At 38.2% G+C, this 17,500-nt stretch overlaps 1 protein-coding gene across 2 annotated transcripts in view; it reads right to left on the reverse strand.

Moving 5' to 3' along the window:
* The window catches only part of Rala (Ras-like protein A), a 77,069-nt gene that overhangs the window by 40,052 nt on the left and 19,517 nt on the right, over positions 1-17,500 (reverse strand). For both annotated transcript variants that reach the window (XM_067123409.1, XM_067123410.1), the window contains exons 2-3: positions 4,084-4,346; positions 1,656-1,867 (exon numbers count right to left, since the gene is read on the reverse strand). In XM_067123409.1, the coding sequence (XP_066979510.1) occupies positions 1,656-1,867; positions 4,084-4,346 (475 nt within the window). The remainder of the gene's footprint in view (positions 1-1,655; positions 1,868-4,083; positions 4,347-17,500) is intronic.

Below are 17,500 nucleotides of genomic sequence, written 5' to 3' on the forward strand. Positions count from 1 at the left end.
GGCTTTCTCTCTCTCTCTCTTTTTCTCTCTACATAATTTGACAGGCTCTCTCTCTCTCTCTCTCTCTCTCTCTCTCTCTCTCTCTCTCTCTCTCTGCTGGAGACTTCTCGGGTCTTGTTGTGACCCATGGCCGATCACAAGTGACATCATGGTTGTAAACAGCTCAGTAATCCAAATAATCCATAAAAATGTCCTCAAGTGAACTTTCAACCAAATTTTAAATTTTAAGTTAATATTTCAAATAACTAAGGCAGTGGTTCTTAACCAGGGGTGCTTGCACCCCTATGGGGTACAAAGCCGGTTCCTAAGGGGTGCGAGGATGCCTATGAATAATTAAAGCAAAATATATTTTCATATATAAGCATGTTATTTTTTCTGCCAAAAAATAAAATAAAATAAAATAAATAAAATAAATAATTATTTTTTTTTATTTCAGCAATTCAGGGGGTGAGAGAACTGACTGCTGATTTGAAAGGGGTGCATACACTGAAAAAGTTTAAGAACTACTGAACTAAGGCACAAAAATAAACAAATAACCATACAATCATGACTTGAAAATTTGTATAAAAAAAAAAAAGCGAACTTTAAACAACTGTGGTCTTAAAAGGTAATAACAATATACCTTTAAACATCCTTAACCTCAAATCACAAACAATCATCTTCAAACAAGCACTAACTTAAAAAACAATCACCTCCAAACGACCGTGACCTTAGAACAACACAAACAAATTTGACCTGATAATTAAAAAAAAAATATAATGATCTTCAAACAACCGTGACCTTAAAATTAAAAAAAACAATTACATTTAAACAAATGTGACCTTAAAAAAAAAAAAATGACGTTAACAACTGTGACCTTAAAAAATAATCACCTTCAACCAACCTTGACCTTAAAAAAACAGACCTCAAACAAGTATGACCTAAAAATTCAAGACTAATGACCTTAAAAAAAAGACCTCGTTTAAAACAAGTATGACCTTAAAAAAAAATACCATAAACAAACATAAATTCAAAATTAAATATAATGACCTTTAAACCAAATATGATCTCACAAATCAAAAAAATTAGCTTTGAGTAGATAACCTTAAATTTTTTCATATGGCAACTCCACATACCCAAAATAATGACCTCCCAGCAAATGTGACCTTTTCACAAAATGACCTTAAAAATAAAATAACCTTGACCTTAATTTTTTTAACTGACCTTAAAACTAAATCAAATAAGCTTGACCCTAATTTTTTAACTGACCTTAAAACTAAATCAAATAAGCTTGACCATAATTTTTTAATTGACATTAAAACTGAACCAAATAAGCTTGACCTTAATTTTTTAAATGACCTTAAAACTAAATCAGATAAGCTTGACCTTAATTTTTTTAAATGACCATCAAACTAAATAAAATAATCTTGACCTTAATTTTTTTAATGACCTTAAAACTAAATCTAATAAGGTTGACCTTAATTTTTTAAATGACCTTCAAACTAAAAAAAATAACCTTGACCTTAATTTTTAAAATGACCTTAAAACTGAATCAAATAACCTTGACCTTAATTTTTTTAATTGACCTTAAAACTAAACCAAATAACCTTGACCTTCATTTTTTAAAATGACCCTAAAACTAAAAAAAAAAAAAAAAAAATGCTCCCTTGACTGACCTCATCATACATGAACTGTAGGGTAAGGGCTGATTTGCCCACACCGCCTGACCCGACCATGATGACCTTGTGAAGGGCGGGGGCGGGGGGGTTCTTCTTGGCCGCCGACATCTTGGCGCTACTGGAGGAGTTGTTGTTGGCTGTGGTGGTCGACGAGGCCCTTCCTCCGGGCGTCGCAGCAGAAGTAGTGGTGAGCCCACTTAGGTACTCACCTGAAGGAGATGAAAAATTATTATTATTATTATTATTATTATTATTATTATTATTATTATTATTATAAGTCGACTTAGAACCAATTTATTATTGTTATTAAAATTCTTAAAATTATTATTATTATTATTATTATTATTATTATTATTATTATTATTAATTTTGTATTAAGTCGTTCTGAATTTTTATTGTTATTAAAATTCTTAAAATTATTTTATATTATTAATATTATTATTATTATTATTATTGTTATTATTATTAATTTTGTGCTGTCGTTCTGATGGGTTTTCATTCCTAAAACGTTTACAATAATGATAAAATAATTGTTGATATTATTGATTTTCTAATTGTTCACATACTGAGCCGTTGGAAAATAATAATAATAATAATAATAATAATAATAATAATAATAATAATAATAATAATAAATAATCATAACAATAATAATAACTCATTTCACAATTGAAATGCAAAAGGGACATAATAAATAATAATAATAATAATAATAATAATAATAATAATAATAATAATAATAATAATAATAATATATCAGGAGTTAAAAGTATGAATGTTGCTGTGGCTGCTGTGATCGAAAAGAGAACAGCCATTATATTTTTTGCTGTTCATAACAGCAAAAGAAACTGCTTGCTGTTGCTGTCGACACAGAAACTACCTTAGCAAAGAAACGACAAGATGGTGGGTGGGAAAAAAAAAATGGCTTTCCTTTCCACATCTCGGGCTGACTTTTGTTGCTTCCCTCGAAATTACACGCATCAGCCACTGGAAAATCACCCGTGAGAGAGAGAGAGAGAGAGAGAGAGAGAGAGAGAGAGAGAGAGAGAGAGAGAGAGAGAGAGAGAGAGAACAAAATTTAAAGGCTAGGAAGAATGGAACTCATGAACAACTAATAACTATTCATCTTCAGAGAGAGAGAGAGATCTTCAGAGAGAGAGAGAGAGAGATTCAGAGAGAGAGAGAGAGAGAGATAGCAGCGTTGCTAATCATTTAGAGAGAGAGAGACAGCATAGCCAATCATTTAGCGAGAGAAAGAGAGAGAGAGCTAATTTAGAGAGAGAGAGAGAGAGAGAGAGAGAGAGAGAGAGAGAGAGAGAGAGAGAGCCTAGCAAACCAAATAGACAGCGAGAGAGAGCCTAGCAAATCATGTAGAAAGAGAGAGAGAGAGAGAGAGAGAGAGAGAGAGAGAGAGAGAGAAATTTTAAAGGATAGGGAGAAATGAACTCTTGAATTACTAAATGTATAGTCATCAAAATAAGAGTAAGAGAGAGAGAGAGAGAGAGAGAGAGAGAGAGAGAGAGAGAGAGAGAGAGAGAGAGAGAGAGAGAGAAAGGGCTGCGTTCTTTTCGACATAAGAAAACATATGGAGCGTTCATAATGATAGAGGCCGCCCATGTTTACATATTTTAACGTTTCCCTTGTTATCAGAGCGTGAATTACTACATTATTAAAATGTAGTTCTGGCTTATGGGTTGCGATTAGAATCTCTCTCTCTCTCTCTCTCTCTCTCTCTCTCTCTCTCTCTCTCTCTCTCTCTCTCTCTCTCTCTGCTGATGACTTTATACACATAGTAATTCACGACTGCCATATTCCTAATCTTTAGATTTTGTTGTTACACTCATTTCTCTTTCTCTCTCTCTCTCTCTCTCTCTAAATGATTTCCTAGGCTCTCTCTCTCTAAATGATTTCCTAGGCTCTCTCTCTCTCAAAATGATTTGCTAGGCTCTCTCTCTCTCTCTCTCTCTAAATTATTTGCCAGGTGCTCTCTCTCTCTTTATCTCTAAATGATTTGCTAGTCTCTTCTCTCTCTAAATAATTAGCTATGCTCTCTTTCTCTCTCTCTCTCTCTAAATGATTTGCAAGGCTCTCTCTCTCTTTTAAATGTTCTTTCTCTCTCTCTCTCTCTCTAAATGATTTGCTAGGCACTCTCTCTCTCTCTAAATTATTAACTCTCTCTCTCTCTCTCTTCTAAATAATTAGCTATCTCTCTCTTCTCTCTCTCTCTTCTCTGAAAAAATGATTTGCTAGGCACTCTCTCTCAATAAATTATTAAACTCAGTCTCTCTCTCTTTCTAAATGATCTCAGCTCTCTCTCTTTTAAATGACCTGCTATCCAGGGCGCTCTCTCTCTCTCTCTCTCTCTCTCTCTCTCTCTCTCTCTCTCTCTCTCTCTCTCTCTCTCTCCCCCGGCTCACCTACCTACCTGCCCTATCCAGAGGGTACCTTAGGGCAGCGAGTACCCTCTCCACCAGGCCGCTCCACGCCTCCTTCCTGGTGGCGCTGGTGCCAAAGCCGCCGCTCCTGCCGCTGGTACTACCACTACTGCCGAATGCGCCGCCGAAGGTGCCCCTCTGCTTGTGGTAGTTCTCCGCCGGGTAGTAGACGCCAGGGGTGCGCCCGTCCTTGCTGTAGCTGCAGCTGACGGCCTTCCTCTGCCCTTCCTGGGGGATGGTGATCTTGGAACCACTGCCAAGGGCGGGAGAGAGAGAAAAAAAAAAGGTATTTAGGTGATAATAATTTTTATTTTTTTTTTTTTTTTTTTCCTCAGTTATATTTTTATTGTTTACTTTTTTATCCTCTTACTTGTCTTAATTGCTTTTTGACTGTGAATGGACGGAAATGATAAGGCAAGTCTGTGTATATATAATATAAATAAATAAATAAACATATATATAAATATATATGTATATAAATATAAATATATATATATATATATATATATATATATATATATATATATATATATATATATATATATATATATATATATATATATATATATATAAACCATTCGAACTGATTAAGCTATTAGTGAAAATTTTCTAAGGAATTATTTGACATGTTTTATTTTAATTTAAACAACAGTGTGGAAAGAGAATATGATTATTCCTACTCACACTTATTAGAATATAAAAGAATATAAAATTTAGGGCAAAAGCCAAGCGCTGGGACCTATGATGTTGCCATTCAGCGCCGAAAGGAAAATTGAGAGTAAAAGGCTTGAAAGGTGTAACATGGTTGAGAATAGATAATGTGAACGGAGGTACAGTAAAAGGTATGAAAGGGGTTGCAGCATCTAGGGGCCGAAGGCACGCCGCAAAGAACCTTAAGCAATGCCTACAGTGCACTATGCGAGGTGCACTGCCGGCACTAACCCTGGCCCACCATACGGGGAAGGGACTTATTCTACTAATATCGAATCTATATTTGAGGGATATATCCTGCGGTTATTCAGGAAACAGGAAATGTTACAATGGCGACACGCGATATTCTATTTCCTACATAGAATACGCATGACTTCGTGTCTTTGTGAATACAGATACGTATCGTTCGCATGCGTATATAGGTATGTGTACACACACACATACACACACAGGAATGTAGCTTAGAAACGGAAGGGTAGAACTTCCTTTGGCAAACCCCTAAATGATAAAAAGGGGTTGCTATATATATATATATATATATATATATATATATATATATATATATATATATATATATATATATATATATATATATATATATATATTATATATTTAAACAAAATGTGTATTCACCCGCGTGTATGTGTGTGTCTGAGATGAGAGAGAGAGAGAGAGAGAGAGAGAGAGAGAGAGAGAGAGAGAGAGAGAGAGAGAGAGAGAGATCCGCCTCTAACCACCTTCCCTTAAGACAATGTACAAAAGGACGTGTACAATACGTGAAATTACACGGTACATAAAAAGTTCCTCCAATCCCCTGGTCTTAAGATCTCAGTGAAAGATAAAAGATCAGATATAGCCCAGGAAAAACACACGCAAGCTCCCCCCTCCCCCCCAAACCTACAAAAGGATTCATTCGTCAAAATCCGCACGCAACATTCTTGTCCTTCCTTCAAGCAGGAAGAAGGCTGGCAGGAATTATACAAGACAACAATAGATCTTTTTTTAGCGACGTCCACATGGAAACAAGTATTAAAATGCTATGAGAGACAGAGACAGACCGGGGAAAACTCTCTCTCTCTCTCTCTCTCTCTCTCTCTCTCTCTCTCTCTCTCTCTCTCTCTCTCTGGAATGACGATTCTTCGCGCTTTCTAGTTTCGTGGGATTCTTAACAACAAGGTTTAGAAGTCCAAGATTCTTGTGGTGGTCAAAGTTGATTTATTAACTATCTCTCTCTCTCTCTCTCTCTCTCTCCCTCAATCCTATTTTAAAACTGTAAGTAAACGGGAAATATTCTATGCAATTTCGATGAACTACCCCAGTTTTCACAGAGAGAGAGAGAGAGAGAGAGAGAGAGAGAGAGAGAGAGAGAGAGAGGAACAAAGTCCATAGGAGCTTCCATATAGGATTCAGTCATTATTTGTATTGGTGATTGACAGGAAAGATGCCAGACTTGACTCTGGAACTGGATACGAGGTCCAAGATCGAGAGAGAGAGAGAGAGAGAGAGAGAGAGAGAGAGAGAGAGAGAGAGAGAGAGAGAGAAGGGCTTTATTTAGTCACGATCTGGTTCCTCTACTACACTCGGGCTATGTATTACTGGAGGATGGCCTACTCTCTCTCTCTCTCTCTCTCTCTCTCTCTCTCTCTCTCTCTCTCTCTCTAACATGTGCCCTGTATCTAAACCTTTAATACCAAATCCCCATGGGCATGACCTCAGGTACCCTTTTTCCAAACGCCAATGGTCTTTGCCAATTCACAGGGTCTTCGACCATACCAATACCCAACAACCTTTGGGCGTTTCCTGTACTCCATGATCTTAGCTGGGTATATACGTATGGTCTGTGCCCGTGGCATAACCCATGGTCTCTGCCCGTAATTATTCCACGTCTTTAAGATTCATTTCCTTATTGAACCGATCCTCCGCGGGGCGTGAGTTCGTCAATCCTCCTGAGGGCCTTTCTTCTCAACGAGGCGCGAGCCCACCCATTTTCCGCGTCGCTAGAACAACATCGCCTGGAAAGGCTCTGTAAAGATTCTGGAACATCATCGTCTGGAAAGGCTCACTCATTTCCGCGTGCCCTATTCCACAGTCGTTGGAACAACATGGAAAGGCTCAATCATTTCCGCGTGCCATTTTCCTTCGTCGCTGGAACAACAACGCCTGGAAAGGCTCTGGAACATCATTGCCATGAAAGACTGTGGAACAACATCGCCTGGAAAGGCTCTGGAACAACATCGCCTGGAAAGGTTCTGGAACATCACCGCTTGGAAAGGCTCTGGAACATCATGGCCAGGAAAGGCTCTGGAATAACATCGCCTGGAAAGGCTGTGGAACAACATCACCTGGAAAGGCTCTGGAACATCATCGCCTGGAAAGGCTCTGGAACATCATCGCCTGGAAAGGCTATGGAACAACATCGTTTGGAAAGGCTGTGGAACAACGTCGCCTGGAAAGGCTCTGGGACAACATCGCCTGGAAAGGCTGTGGAACAACGTCGACTGCAAAGGTTCTGGAATAACATCGCCTGGAAATGCTCTGGAACATCATTGCCTTGAAAGACTTGGGAACAATATCACCTGGAGAGGCTCTGGAACATCATTGCCAGGAAAGGCTCCGGAATAACATCGCCTGGAAAGGCTGTGGAACATCATCGCCTGGAAAGACTGGAATAACATCGCCTGGAAAGGATCTGGAACATCATCGCCTAGAAAGGCTCACTTGTTGGACTCTGCTGGAACCATAATGGCAATGAACATCCGGCGACAAAGATTCATTGTGTTCCAGGATTGCTGAACCGTATGATGCAGAGGAGTTGGAACTTAAATGAAAAAAGGAGAGAGAGAGAGAGAGAGAGAGAGAGAGAGAGAGAGAGAGAGAGAGAGAGAGAGAGAGAGAGAGAGAGAGAGAAGGGGGATTTGGATTATCTGGTAGGTCGTTACTGATCTCATTTGTCATAATAATAATAATAATAATAATAATAATAATAATAATAATAATAATAATATGTTTATACAGTATATAAACAGTTATATAAATAATAATATTGCTTTGTATATTATTATTATTATTATTATTATTATTATTATTATTATTATTATTATTATTATCATTATTACTACTACTATTTAGGGTCCTTCTAAATAATAATAATAATAATAATAATAATAATAATAATAATAATAATAATAATAATAATAATAATATGGTTCCACCAACAACCATAAACTCGACTCCAGTCAGGAGACAATGGCATCTACCTGCCCCAAATGAACATCCGGCGCTGTTCACGAAGCGTTTCGACCAACAAAAAACAGTTACGCAAACCAAAGCAACATGACAGAGTGAAGGAGAGACTCCTATGCGTTTGCCTCTACTCAGATGGTAAGCCTAAGTGGGTGGATTCAATCCCTTCTTCACATTCCGTGGGCGTAGGCACGGGCGGAGAATGACATCAATTACGGAGGCTTTTCCATGACCTCTCCTGGGCGAGGGGTAAGGACTTAAGGTCAGTTAGTGAACCTTCCCCAAACGGCTTGAAGGATTTACAATAACTGTGAAGTTTAAGATAATTTCTTTTGCTGATTTTTTTTTTTTTTTACTGATTTTGTTGGGATCTCTGGCCTTCCTGTGAACCATTGTCGTTCTTATCAGACTCCTAAGATCTTTTAGCTTATCTGTATATTGTTACACTTCCTGGTTGCTTTATTATTATTATTATTATTATTATTATTATTATTATTATTATTATTATTATTATTATTATTATTATTGTAAACATCACATAATCATTTTACTGTATTATTATTATTATTATTATTATTATTATTATTATTAAATATCACAATCAATTATTCTAAACATCACAATCAAAACTTTTTGGCCGGCTTTGCTGTCCGTCCGCAAATACTTTTCCTGTCCGCCCTCAGATCTTAAAATATACTGAGGCTATATATAGGGCTGCAAATTATATATGGTGATCATCCACCCTCCAATCATCAAACATACCAAATTGCAGCCCTCTAGCGTCGGTACCCTTTTGTTTTTATTTTATTTCGTTTTGTCTTAGTTCAAATTTAAAAAAATAATCGTAAATTGCTTCTGGCACATTATATAAATTTCAGATAACCAACTGCCCGTGGTTATGCAATGTTTCCAAAGGCCGCGGCTCATAAAACATTATACTTCGAGACCACCGAAAGACAGAAAAATAAATTCGGCGACCCTGATTATACGATGTACATAACCACGGCACGATATCGCTCGAAGAAACTTTATGGCTAACATTTTGTACTTGTTTTAGGGGGCTACGTTTTCCTATGTTTGATTTTAAGATAATTATTTTGTCAATTGCAGACTTGACGATGCAATGGGCTATTGCCAAAAACCGTCGGCAAGAATAAACTGAGTTTTGATATACGTATGCCTTTTCCTAGATGCATCCTTGATAGATATACGTATGTATATACACACATACGTGAGTATACATAACAGCCTTCACTCCTTCAAATCTCCCCTGAACAAATTCTCCTTCAACCTTTGTTGCTTCCACGTAAGAGACGTTATTCAAACAGGAACTGCCCTCTTCAGAATTTGCTCAGCTGTTACACAGAGAGAGAGAGAGAGAGAGAGAGAGAGAGAGAGAGAGAGAGAGAGAGAGAGAGAGAGAGAGTAATAACAAAATCTAAATGTTAGGAAGACAGGATCTCGAGAACTTTTCATAAATGAATAAGTTTTTAATAAAAATATAATTTTCCTCTCTTTCTCTCTCTGCAAAACTGTTTGTAATACTACATAATTCCTCAAGGACTTAAACGTAAAGCCTCTCTCTCTCTCTCTCTCTCTCTCTCTCTCTCTCTCTCTCAAAACTGTTTGTAATACACTATTATACTTCAATAACTGTATGAAATATTGTTCTTCAATGACTTACTCGTAAAGCTTCCTCTCTCTCTCTCTCTCTCTCTCTCTCTCTCTCTCTCTCTCTCTCCAGCAGAGAATAACGGGTGGCCTCCATTCCATAATACGGATCTAATCTCGTGAGAGGAATCTCAGTGACGCCACGAGGTAAGCGAGGTGTCGCCTGAATTACCAAGATCATGATGATGACGTCACCGGGACGTTAATATTCTTTCTTCATTAACGTTCTCTCCCCTTTCGGTAATGTTCCTTTCTTCGACGACGTTTCCACGATATTCTTAAATGTTCTCTCTTTGGTAGGTAACGTTCCTTGCTGTCCTCTCTAACGTTCGTCTTTTCTGTAACGTTCCATGCTGTCTTCTCTAACGTTAGTCTCTTCTGCAACGTTCCTTGCTGTCTTTTCTAACGTTCGTCTCTTCTGTAACGTTCCTTGCTGTCTTCCATAACGTTCGTCTTTTCGGTAACGTTCCTTTGCTGTCTTCTCTAACGTTCGTCTCTTCGGTAACGTTCCCTCCTGTTTTCTAAAACGTTCCGGTCTTCTCTAACGTCCGTCTCTTCACCAACGTTCCATGCTGTTTTCTCTAACGTTCCTGTACTCTCTAATGTTCCTGTCTTGTCAAAAGTTCCTTATATCATCTCTAACGTTCCAGTTTTGTCAAATATTCCTGTCTTCTCTAACGTTCGTCTCTTCACCAACGTTCCGCGCTGTCCTCTCTAACGTTCCTGTCTCGTCAAAAGTTCCTTAAATTTTTCTCTAACGTTCCTGTAATCTCTAACGTTCGTCTCTTCAGTAACGTCCTTCACACGTTCGAATTCCTATCTTCGGTAACGTTCGTCTCTCATATACACTTTTTCCCGTCATTATAATACAATCATCAAACGAGAGAGAGAGAGAGAGAGAGAGAGAGAGAGAGAGAGAGAGAGAGAGAGAGAGAGAGAGAGAGAGAGAGAGAGAGAGAATTAGCAGCAAAATTAATATATATGTGTATATATACATATATATATATATATATATATATATATATATATATATATATATATATATATATATATATATATATATATATATATATATATATATATATATAGAGAGAGAGAGAGAGAGAGAGAGAGAGAGAGAGAGAGAGAGAGAGAGAGAGAGAGAGAGAGACTACCGACAATGGATCTAAAAAGGTATTGTTTGCTCCGCCTCAATAGCTACTTTAATAAATGGTTGTAGGAACGGAGTTGTAGAAAACGGGTTGTGGAACGTGAAGGGCGGTTGTAGAAAGCGGTAGATGTAGACGTCTCAAGTAGATAAGTAGATAGAGAAGTAGATAGATAAAATTGCGGGTATTCATAAGATGATAAATAAATATGTATACATCGAAGTATATGAAGAATTTTGAGAAATAGTGACAAATGAAGATTATGAACAGGTAGATGAAACAAAGTAGATAAGTAGATGGAGAGGTAGATACAATTGTGGGTATTTAAAAGATGATAAAAGCACATAACAAAGAATTTTAAGGAACTTGAAGAATAGTAACAAATAAAGAATATGAACAGACTTACATGAGAAGGTAGATAAAAAGTAGGTAAGTAGATGGACAGGTAGATAAAACTGGGTAGTTATAAGAAGATAAAAGCACAGGTAGATAAGGAAGAATATTAAGGAACTTGAAGAATAGCAACATATAAAGAATATGAACAGACTTATATGAACAGGTAGATAAAAGAAAGTAGATAAGTAGATGAGAGGTAGATAAAACTGGGTATTTAAAAGAGGATAATAACACTGGTACCTACCCAAGCACACGAAGAAACTTTAGGAACAGTTAACTATAGAGAATATAAAAATAATACGAAGGGATAGATAAAAAAGAATATGAAAGAGAATACCAAGGCATACAAAGAATAAAAATAAGAAAAAGAAAATCAGGAATAACAAAAATAGCACAAAAATTCGCCGAAGTTTCTTCGGCTCAATCGAGTTTTCTGTAAAGCGTATAATCACGGTCACCGAAAATAGATCTGTCTTTCGGTGGTCTCGGTGTAATGCTGCATGAGCCGCGGCCCACGAAACTTTAAGCACGGCCCGGTTGTTGCCTATCCTATATCGTTGCCAAAAGCACGATTATAGCTAACTTTAACCTTAAATAAAATAAAAACTACTGAGGCTAGAGGGCTGCAATTTGGTATGTTTGATGGCTGGAGGGTGGATGATCAACATATCAATTTGCAGCCCTCTAGCCTCAGTAGTTTTTAAGATCTGAACAGAAAAAAGTGCGGACGGACAGACAAAGCCGGCACAATAGTTAATAACTACTACCTAGAAGGGCCTACAAATCCAAGACAGACGAAACATAGATGGAAAGAGAGAGAGATTAAGAGAACGAATGAAGGAAGAGAAACAAAATGAATAACAAATGAAGAATTACGAAAATGAACAATAATAACAGACGAAGAATTACGAAAATAAACAATAATAACAGACGAAGCATTACGAAAATGAACAATAATAACAGAAGAATAATTACGAAAATTAACAATAATAACAGACGAAGAATTACGAAAATGAACAATAACAACAGACGAAGAATTACGAAAATGAACAATAATAACAGACGAAGAATTACGAAAATGAACGATAACTGTTTTTGTTGGCGTTGGCCAAACATCATTCCCTGGAGCAGTTAATAGCAGAGAGAGAGAGAGAGAGAGAGAGAGAGAGAGAGAGAGGAGGGAGGAGAGGGGGGAGGAGGGAGGGGGGAGGGGAGGGGGACCATTTGCAAAGGTTCCTGAGGTTTGGGAGGAGAAGAAACATGATGAATGGTTTCGTTCAATTGCTGCTTTGATGATCTCTTGTGTCCTCAGGGAAAGTGTTGAGAGAGAGAGAGAGAGAGAGAGAGAGAGAGAAGGAAATGGCATTGTTCCTGAATGTTCATTGAGTTTAGAACTTTCCATTCTCATAGCATCTCAAACCTCTCTCTCTCTCTCTCTCTCTCTCTTTCGCTATCTTTGACATAATCCATTTCCACGGAGGAAACAATGTATTATCTATCTATCTTCTATCTATTTCTATATATAGATATAGATATAGATAGATATAGATACATAGATATGCAATATATATATGTAATAATATACATGTTTAATATATATATATATATATATATATATATATATATATATATATATATATATATATATATATATATATATATATATATATATGTGTAACTATTTCACAGACCTGTTAATCCACAACAAAATGGCCCCAGAACGACCCTTGTATCGCACGCAAATTGCAATCTTGCATAACCCCAATAACCAAGAAAATATTGAATAAAATGACATATATTCACTTTTCTCACGCTAAGAAACCCTCGACGAGTGAAATACCTTAAACACTATTGCCAACACAGCGAACGCTTACATAGAGAGCACTTTTTATTTCGCAACGTTCGCTAAGCGAAAATGACGGTCTGATGACGGTCGATTCTCTTGCGCAAGTCAATCTGCATGTGCGGATTCCTGTTTGCAGTGGGACGGAAAATCGCCCGATTGCATTTTTCTACTATTTTTTTTTTCTGCGAAATATGCAACGTTTGGCCATTTTATTTGTCGCGCTTGTTGCGTAATGCAGTGATGATTTAGAATTTTAGAGCAAGGTTTCGTTGAGATATGTACTGTGTGTGTGTTATATATATATATATATATATATATATATATATATATATATATATATATATATATATATATATATATATATATATATTTACTCACTATTTCATAATATATAAAATAATTTTAACAAAATTATTATTATTATTATTATTATTACCTACACATACTAGATGCATTTGCCTGCCTGCATGCCTCCCCTCTCTCTCTCTCTCTCTCTCTCTCTCTCTCTCTCTCTCTCTCTCTCTCTCTCTCTCTCTCTCTCTCTCTCTCTCTCTCTCTCAGGAATAAGACCGATAGATCACAGGCAACTCACTGGAAATCCCACGGATTCAGACCAACACGAGGTTCGCTGGATATCAGGTCTCAATGTGACCCACTATTGCTCGTACCAGACCCGCCCCGTTGCAGATAGTAAATACATAAATGTATAAATGGCAGACACCTTCCAGAGAGAGAGAGAGAGAGAGAGAGAGAGAGAGAGAGAGAGAGAGAGAGAGAGAGAGAGAAGTAAGTATATCTTAGTTTAACCAGAGAGAGAGAGAGAGAGAGAGAGAGAGAGAGAGAGAGAGAGAGAGAGAGAGAGAGAGAGAGAGAGAGAGAGAGTTATAAAAGAAGAAAAATAATGCTAAGAAATTGCTTTCACTGAATGAAATGTTATAAGGTAAATCAGGAAGGACAGAGAGAGAGAGAGAGAGAGGACGAGAGAGAGAGAGAGAGAGAGAGAGAGAGAGAGAGAGAGAGAGAGAGGACGCTCACGCAAGACGGCAAGAGGTGGGAGTTGAGGGCGTAGCGTAACGGGGCGGAGGATTGTATTTTGGGGGCTGGGGGTTGATGGGGCAAGGTGAGTCAAGTGAGTCAACAGGTGAGGGTCGCCTCCAACACGCGGCACCTTTCTCTTCTCTCTCTCTCTCTCTCTCTCTCTCTCTCTCTCTAGCTCTCTCTTTCTTTTATATTGTTTTTTAAGAAATTTTCTCTCTCTCTCTCTAAGCATATATTGTTTTATAAGAATTCTCTCTCTCTCTCTCTCTCTCTCTCTCTCTCTCTCTCTCCTCCACTAGTAATGTTTCAATCATGGGGAAATAAGTATATATTTTTTCCCTTTTGTAACAATTCCTTTCTCTCTCTCTCTCTCTCTCTCTCTCTCTCTCTCTCTCTCTCTCTCTCTCTCTCTCCTTCCAGATTCACCTAATACTGTTTCATTCAATGTGAGTAATCTCTCGAGCACGTATTGTTTCTCCTCATAACAATTCCTCTCTCTCTCTCTCTCTCTCTCTCTCTCTCTCTCTCTCTCTCTCTCTCTCTCTCTCTCTCTCTCAAACAATGCTCCCGTACCAATTTCATTCATGTTTTAGCTTTCTGTAAAAGAAAACTATTGTGCCGGCTTTGTCTGTCCGTCCGCACTTTTTTCCGTCCGCCCTCAGATCTTAAAAACTATTGAGGCTAGAGGGCTGCAAATAGGTATGTTGATCATCCACCCTCTAATCATCAAACATAAGTTAGCCATAATCGTGCTTCTGGCACCGCTTTAGGTGCCATCAACACAGGCCACCACCAGCTCGTGGGTGAAAGTTTCATGGGCCACGGCTGAGAGTTTCATACAGCATTATACGCTGTACAGAAAACTCGACTGCGCCGAAGAAACTTCGGCACAATTTTTTACTTGTTTTTACTGTGTATACGTTTCGGGTTACAGATACCACTTCACCTTTCCTATTCTTTATTCATAATATAAAATTAAATTAACAACTGTTGAACAAAACCTGTACAATGGACAAAACATTAACCTTTCCTAATACTCTGGTCTCTTCCTGAGACACTGGCTTATTCCGTTACAACTCAATCGACCGAATGGCAACTGGCTCCAAGCTCCATGATTCGTCAATTTACTCGCCACATTCTTCAAAGTCTTCTTAGGCTTCCTCAAAAGGCAGGGATTCCTCTAGATCTTCACAGTCGTTGTCTTCGTGGTCTTCTTTGGCTTCCTCAACAGAAAAGGATTCCTCTGGATCTTTACAGTCCTTGCATTCCAAGTCCTCTTTGGCTTCCTCAAAAGGCAGGGATTCCTCAAGATCTTCACAGTCCTTACATTCCAAGTCCTCTTTGGCTTCCTCAAAAGGCAGGGATTCCTGTAGATCTTCACCGTCCTTGAATTCCAAGTCCTCTTTGGCTTCCTCAAAAGGCACGGATTCCTCTAAATCTTCACTTTTTCTTCAGAGACTTCCTTTTCCTCTAGATCTTCACAGTCCTTGCATTCCAAGTCTTCTTTGGCTTCCTCAAAAGACAAGGATTCTTCTAAATCTTCACAGACTTTTTCCTCGAGGTCTTCTTTGGCTTCCTCAAAAGACAAGGATTCTTCTAAATCTTCACAGACTTTTTCCTCGAGGTCTTCTTTGGCTTCCTCAAAAGACAAGGATTCTTCTAAATCTTCGCAGACATTTTCTTCGAGGTCGTCTTTGTCTTCCTCAAAAATCAAGGATTCCTCTAAATCTTCATAGACATTGTCTTCGAGGTCTTCTCTGCAATGCTCCAAAGACCAGGACACCTCACAAGCTCCAACGGTCTTTTCCAACTCATTGACTTCACTTTCAGTCTCGTGGCAGAGCGCCAGAAAGTCATCCATTTGACGATGTACCTGGCGAAGGTCCTCTTCAAGGCTCTCCAACTCCCTCGCAATAATGTCCAGGTCGTCCTTGAGAACTTTCTTAGCCTCTTTCTCACAGGTTAGTTCCTGTTCCAAGATGTGAAGTGCCTCCTGAAGTTCTTCATCAGGGGCTTCCTGGTTCTCGAGGGCAGGCGTCGGATGAATGAAATCCTGCAGGGTGTTAACCAGGGTGTCGAGCATGTACAAATCAATGACATACTCCGTGGCTGAAATCAAGGGCACGGACAGCAGGTGCCCCATGGAAGCCAGGTCATACCCCTGAAGTCCTAGGAACCTCAGGACCGCTGCCATCAGGTCGTTGAAGGGGTTTGAGATGTTGGGATTCATGGTTACACTCAGGGTGGTGGCGAGAGGCTCTTGGTGCTTGTATTTAAGTCTTGGTGCTGGAGAAATTTCTCGATTTGTGATGAACTTGATTTTTCTTTGGGTGAAAATTCCAGTTTTGCTGGATTTCGGGAAATTTCGTGGTATTTCTCAGATCATTTATCGAGAATTTTCAATCCCATAGATGTTCCCGGATAACATTTAATACGAATTGTGTGCGTCTCTCTCTCTCTCTCTCTCTCTCTCTCTCTCTCTCTCTCCTCTCTCTTGTTACACACAAATCTTTTCTTAAAAATTCCATTATTTGGTTTGATGAAAACAAAATCTCTCTCTCTCTCTCTCTCTCTCTCTCTCTCTCTCTCTCTCTCTCTCTCTCTCTCTCTCTCTCAGAGCTTTCTTCTTCCAATAAGTAAATCCTTTTTAAACATTTCTTTCGTTTGAGTTGAAGGAACCCAAACCTACATCTCTCTCTCTCTCTCTCTCTCTCTCTCTCTCTCTCTCTCTCTCTCTCTCTCTCTCTCTCTCTCTCTCTCTCTCTCTCTCAGTGCTCGTGACTTCCTTACCATACGCCCTCAACTCCCGCCCTCAGCCTCCTACGCCCTGAAAATGTTCTGTTAAGAACCTTTAATTACCGCCCTACCTACGTCTTACCGGTCTCGAACATACATACATACATACGTACGTACATACATATATACATACATACATATATATCATTATATACACTGTATATAATTATATGTATATATATATATATATATATATATATATATATATATATATATATATATATATATATAATATATAAGCATTTATTTATTTCAAATTATTTTGAGATATGGCCCCACTCTGATCCAGCCACCTCCCATCATCCCTCCCCCCAAAAAAAAAGCCATCACAGCTTACATCAACCCTCCCAAAATCTTGGCCCACCCACCCCCCAGCTGCCAAAAAGTACAGCCTGATTCCCAAACTAATCTATCTCACTTTAGACATCTGTGGAAAACTTGACTTAGGCTTCCGAAGATCTCTCTCTCTCTCTCTCTCTCTCTCTCTCTCTCTCTCTCTCTCTCTCTCTCTCTCTTACAATTCGTAATCCTCATTAAAAATTCGTTTCGTTTAAGTTG

This window comes from Macrobrachium rosenbergii, chromosome 21, assembly GCF_040412425.1.
Source record: "Macrobrachium rosenbergii isolate ZJJX-2024 chromosome 21, ASM4041242v1, whole genome shotgun sequence".
In the NCBI taxonomy this organism is placed as follows: Eukaryota; Metazoa; Arthropoda; class Malacostraca; order Decapoda; family Palaemonidae; genus Macrobrachium; species Macrobrachium rosenbergii.